The sequence below is a fragment of the Arachis ipaensis genome, chromosome B08 (genome assembly GCF_000816755.2).
Source record: "Arachis ipaensis cultivar K30076 chromosome B08, Araip1.1, whole genome shotgun sequence".
NCBI lineage: Eukaryota > Viridiplantae > Streptophyta > Magnoliopsida > Fabales > Fabaceae > Arachis > Arachis ipaensis.
This window is the reverse complement of record NC_029792.2, coordinates 128119657-128125877: the sequence shown is the minus strand read 5'-3', so window position 1 is coordinate 128125877 and position 6221 is coordinate 128119657. Positions and strand designations below refer to the sequence as shown.

At 32.6% G+C, this 6221-nt stretch overlaps 1 protein-coding gene across 1 annotated transcript in view; it reads right to left on the bottom strand.

Annotated features, from left to right (window-relative positions):
• Window positions 1-5858, bottom strand: part of LOC107613460 (respiratory burst oxidase homolog protein C) — a 7636-nt gene extending 1778 nt beyond the window's left edge. The window contains exons 1-10 of the mRNA XM_016315464.2: window positions 4911-5858; window positions 4566-4728; window positions 4405-4453; window positions 4132-4245; window positions 3377-3802; window positions 2760-3143; window positions 2098-2193; window positions 1862-1977; window positions 1622-1724; window positions 1217-1290 (exon numbers count right to left, since the gene is read on the bottom strand). Coding sequence (XP_016170950.1) covers window positions 1217-1290; window positions 1622-1724; window positions 1862-1977; window positions 2098-2193; window positions 2760-3143; window positions 3377-3802; window positions 4132-4245; window positions 4405-4453; window positions 4566-4728; window positions 4911-5640 — 2255 coding nt within the window. The 5' untranslated portion in view covers window positions 5641-5858. The remainder of the gene's footprint in view (window positions 1-1216; window positions 1291-1621; window positions 1725-1861; window positions 1978-2097; window positions 2194-2759; window positions 3144-3376; window positions 3803-4131; window positions 4246-4404; window positions 4454-4565; window positions 4729-4910) is intronic.

Sequence of the window (6221 nt, the reverse complement as noted above, 5' to 3'; positions counted from 1 at the left end):
ATATTTCGAATTTTAAATTTTTACTTTAGAAGATAAAGTGTAATTTTTTATGTTTAAATAATTTTTTTTATATTTTTTTTGTCTTATTTATAAAATAAACAATGAGATGTTACACTTTGTCCTCTAAAGTGAAATCCAAAATTTAAAAAATCTAAATCCATAAAAAATGTCAATCTACTCAACTCAACTATTTCATTTCATCACAACTCACAATCTATAATTAGTTACGTATTGATTGATTCAACTATTTCATGAATACAGTAATTTGATTGGTTTGACTACCTATCACACACAGGCAAGAATTTTCAACTGGAGTCCTTATCAACCTTCCAAGATCCGAATAACAACTAATCACATGTTTTCATTAACAATCATTATTAATATTTATTAGATTTGGTCACTTTGATTATTAAGAATTTAAGGGAATCTCCGCAACAAGTGCTATTTATTTACAACCAAACCAGAAAGGCCAAATATATAATAAGTTCTATTTATGTTGTTTGGTCAACAAACATTAATAAGATCATTTATACTTCTATAGTTTCTTTAAATTTCATAAACCATACCAAGTAGTTTTGGTACGCCATAAACTGCATGCTTGATTATACTTATTTTTTTTTTATATATATAGAGGCTTGGTTATACTTATGTATGTTGTGGTAATGTTTGTCTGACATTAGTGATTTATGATTTTGGTCTCTCTAATATTTTTTGGGTTTCGATACAATTTTTTTTATAAGTAAATGAAACAAGTCCTTGTCTGTACTTCACAAAATTTCACATATATTTGTGATTCAAGTATATATATGTATATCAAAAATGTTATGTCACCGTGTATTTGTGTATAAATATATGTATTGTTTAACTTATTTTTAATATATTTTGTATCTCAACTGTATTTTATACGAATGACTAATTTTTTGTGTACATCATGATTGTGTATATATATATATATATCCCAAATAATTTGTACATGGAATGATAGTAGAAACCAAATTTACTTATTTTCCAAATTTTTAGACCAAAATATAATTAGAAAATATAAGATTAAAAATTTTAGATTGCTAATTTTACAAGAATTTAAAACTTATATAAACCCTTTTTTCCCTTAAATCGTTTTAAAGTCCACTTTTGAGACTGCAAAATTTTATTTTATTTTTTCATTATGGAACTGGCATTTGTTCTTCTAATTTTCCCAATTAAAAAGGTGGCTGACCTTGGACAGCAATCTCCTGGCATGCACTCAGCCCTTAGAAGTCCACTCTTGCCATTGTTGGGTGGCTGGCACACCTGAAAGGACCCAAAGAATTAATCTATTCATTGTTTAATTACAAGAAACCCAGTTCATTTATTTTTTATTTAAAAAGGATACACTAACATTAAATTATGTATGAGGGAGACAAAAAGAGACCACATATGTACACAAGACAATGATAGCACGCGGATTTGAAAATAATAATGATAATTAAATAATAATACTAAAATAAAATTGATGTGATATTGCAATTCTAGAAGCAAATGTAATAATTTATATACTAGTGATATTCTGTTGTTACTATTTTAATGAAACTCTTATGCAAAATAGTATTACCAACAAAAGTTAACTTGAAGGGTAATTCACCTCTGAAAATTTTGTTCTGAGACTTCTGGTCCAATCCCCTAATGTTCTAATGTGAACACTAAGATAGTTATCTTCAGGGGCTGATGTTATAGAAAATGGATGCCTGTAAAAGCATAAACAAATTAACATAATAAGAATTTAGATATTAATACTACTAAAAGTTATATGAAAGAAACTAAGAAGCAAAATTTCTATATAAAAAAAAAAGTTACTTAGGTTTCTCCAAACTATTCATCATACCATTCAAATGGTGATACAGCAGCACAATTAACAAACATGTATTGTCCACTCTTATATCTAAATCCCTGAGGCTTTGACATATGAAGAGCCAACACATTCCCAGGGTATACAGCCACCTTCAAATTAGTCATCAGTGAAAATGTGGTAAGAATTACTATTTTATGTGCTAATATTAGCAAATGTGTTTCTTTCATATAATGAGTAAATGAATTCTATTTGTTTGATTTGATACTCACCTTTAATATTTTTACAGGTTTGATACTAGATCTTAGTGCTCTAGTTAGTCTTTCCAATGAATAAATGGTCATGGGAATTGCCAAGTACATCCAAGTCTACAAAACATATTCATACAACATCAAATTTTGCAGGGTAAAAAAGATAAATAAACAATAACAAATAAAAAAATAAACTATCATTTCTAATAACCAACAAAGATGTAAACTAAAATTGGACAATTCATTAAGTAATTTTGTCAAACTAACTCAATCTTTATTAAATATTGAATTAGTTTAGCTTGTTATAGTTAAAATTGTCGGCATTTGAATCCTTTATGATTAAAAATGATAATTTATTCTAAAAAGGAAAAGGGTAAATTGCGATGGCTTCTCTCTAGTCTTGACATTAGACAATAATACACACAATACTTCTCTGTTTTGATATTTCCAATAGTATATTTTAAATTTTTAATGAATTTCTAGTGCAATTTAAAGTTATATAATACTTAATATTTCTATAGATTGTAAGCTGTGAGCCTGTGATATTAATTTCTTTTATAAACACAACACTAACAAAGTCAATGCAAACATTAAAAAAATAAAGTGTTGTATATAATTTAACTTTAACCTCAGGAAAGTGTCAGTGCAATTTATACAAAGGAAAAGGGATCGAAGTTACTAACCGTTTTCTCGTACCACTCTTTGGTCAAGAAAAGTTTGATTCCATGAACAATCAACGAGGCATAGACAATGACAAAGAGATGATGTGAGTACCAAAATGCATTGAAGCCAGTTAGACTGTTGAGTGGTTTAGGAAGCTTAACCCTGTTTCTCCTGAACCAAGGTGTGGCCAATGTGAATGCTATTGCCATTAGAACAACCATTATAATCCCTGTGACTCCTTCCCATGTTTTCACAAAATGCCAATAACTTTTTGGTTGAGGTCCAAAATACTGTACCATTGGCTTGTACTTTTGAGGGCTTGCACGAAGGAGGCGAGGGAAGTCGCAAGAAAGATGAAAAATTGCATGTATTCCAACACCAATTGCTACTGCCACAGCTATCACCTGCAAGAACAACAACATATATACCCTCACTTTATTTGTACTACTAACTTTATTAAAATGGTGACACATTTATTCAGCAAGGGAATCTTGAGAAACAAATATGTTCCTTGAGAAGCAAATTTGCCACTTCTAAATCATGAAACACTCCCAATATTCTTCATACCCTTTTGACAATTTGACTTGTGAAAACACACAAGTCCCAACAAAGATTTGGGGCAAGTGAAAAATAGTACCTTGTGGAAGTTAAGGTTGTCATCAAAAGGAACCATGATGCCAAGCTTGGTCTTATTCCTCAGCCAAGTAATAGTGTTCCGGCAAACTGGTAACAAGATAATAGCCATGTTCAATTTAAGTGTCTCAGCTGCACCTTTGGCCATGCATACACAATACCCCATAACATGATATACATCTTTTCTCCTTCTATAGTGTATGAATTTGTAGGCAAATAAACCTAACATCACACAAATCCACAGTGCCATAACCCAAGTTCTTTGCCAGTTGTCCTGTATGAAGTACTTGGTATTTGTATAGCACCTCCTAATAGCACTGTCTTCATATGTAGGCTTCAGTTTCAAGCTTAGCATTTGGCTTAGGTACTTGCTATCACCTCTTGTAGAATGACTTGGCCCATGCAATAAGAGCATCTCTAGGCTATCCAGCTGATGAAGTAATCACCAATTGGCCAAATAAATGAGATTAACATGAGTAATATGGGGTTTTTGTTTTTCTTTTCAAATAAATTTCTAGTCACTTCTAGAGTTAGCTACTTATGATTTTGGTCTTTGTAAAATTTTTCTTATGGATTTGATCTAATTTCCTAAATACAAGTGAAATCAGTCCCTCTCATCATCTTACATATAAATCAACTTCATACTTATGATTTGAAATATAAGTACTTATCTGTATGTAAAACTGTAATAGTGACGAATTTTACTTAATTTTGATAAGTTTTATACCAAAACGATATGAAATAGGATGATGTAAATACCATGATAAATCCTGTCTCTTCAGGGTCTAGTTCTTCCATGATCAAAGCTGCATATTCTTCAGCCTGCTGCTGTATGTTTGAGAGTTTGTTTGTTGTGGCACTAAGGCCGATGATCTGAAAACAGAATTGATCATTTGTGATCACGGAAACTCCTATTCTCATGGGAACCAAATGCAAAGCTAGGAAAGGAAAAAAGGTTGCTGATAAAAACTACTTCACTATCCTCATTCTAATTTTTCTGTTGATGAATTTAAAAAGAAAATTCATATAAACCTCTTTAATTTCTTCCTCGGTGATTCTTCCATCTGCATCTTTATCAACCCTGCATTATTCCAAATCAAGGTTAACATACTTAATGGTGGGAATTAAAGAAAATACCAACCAATTTATTTTCCTACTTCTAAAATTAAGTAAAGAGGTAATGAATTAGTTACATGTCAAAGAAGGTTCTGAGCCTGGAATCAAAACTCTGGTCAGAAATCTGGTCCCAAAAGTCCTTCAATTGAGCCTTGTTAATTGAATCCCCATGAATATCTCTCCTCCTAGCCAAAGAATCAAAAAGCACACCAGCAAATGCCTCCGATTCCTTGCTCATCCCTACATACAAACAATTCAACAAATCCAAACCATAGTTATCCAAACACATCCTAAAAGAAAACTACTCAGAACAAGTTCTTATTTCACTCACTCACACACACAAACAATTTCACAAACACTTGGAAAGCAACAACAAAAAAATAGTGCAGATTTGTTATGAACTCTTCAATTTCAATTATTACCTATGCATTTTCCAAAGAGAGACCGATGAAGCCATCCATCAGTTGAAGCAGTAAGAACATCAAACTGCTTCTCAACTTCATGCCACCCTGCACCACCACCACCGCCACCGCCACCACCACCACCACCGCCACCCTTAGCGATGAACTTAAGTCCCTTGAGAGCACTCGAAGCCGCGGACTTAGTCCTATCGTAGTGTCCTCTTCTTGCAGCAGCAGCAGCAGCAGCATCAGAAGAAGAAGAAGGTGCTGTTTGTTTCGAAGAAATCGAAGCGAGTCGTTTGAGTTCTTGAGAAACCTGCTTCATTTTAATGGAAGCGGTTCTAACAACAGTAGCACCAAAGGATCTCTTCTTCTCCATTCCTTTACCGAGAAGAACAAGCTTCTCGTCTTCGTTAAGGTCGTTACCTGAAACGTCTTTGACGCTGTGAAGCGCAACGGAACCGCCATGAATGTCCATTGTGACTTCAACGTAGTCTTGTCCTCCTCCATCATCATGATCCACTTGTTGCTTACAAGAAGAAGAAGAAGAAGTTGAAGTGATGACGTCATCATTTCCATGAACAAGAAGAGCTTCATTATTATTATTATTATTCAACTTGGAACTTCTTCTTGCCAGTCTTTTGCTTAGAGGGCCAGAATGAGGAACTCTATCACCGGCGACGAGTTCGATGTCGGAATTATCACGACGGTGGTGGTGACGGTTATAAAAATCTTCATCAGATTTTTCCATGTTATTAGTGACGGATATTCTGATGCAAAAGTTGTTGACTCAAGTCACAACTGCGTGAAGAAGAAGAAGGAGATATCTTTAGCTTGTTAATTTATGTATGGAGAAAGATTTAAAGAAAGAAAGAAAGACATTGTTAGAGAGATACGATTATTTTATTCAAGTTTATCGAGTTATCGTGATTGTTGGAGAATGGAGATTATTGTCTTTTCCATTTTGAGATGTAATGGAGTTGGAGTGGGTGCTGTGCTTCACTGCTGCTTTCTACGCGTAGTTTGCAACATAATAATATTTTTTTCTGATTTGTGACGTGGCGACGTTCCAAATGTCAATTTTGGTGCAAAGGATTTTAGATGGCAGGACACTGACATCTAATTTTTTATTGAAAAAGTATAGCGGCAGCAATTTTATTAAATTTTGACCGGTATATAATCAGTAAAGAAAAATAAGTTATTGGATAAAATTTCACACCAATCTTACACCATTAAAACTATCATTGATGATTATTTGATAATTACAAATCACAAAAATTACTATCTCTAGCATTTCTCTTTTTTATTTAGTGTAATTAAATATTTTTTTAA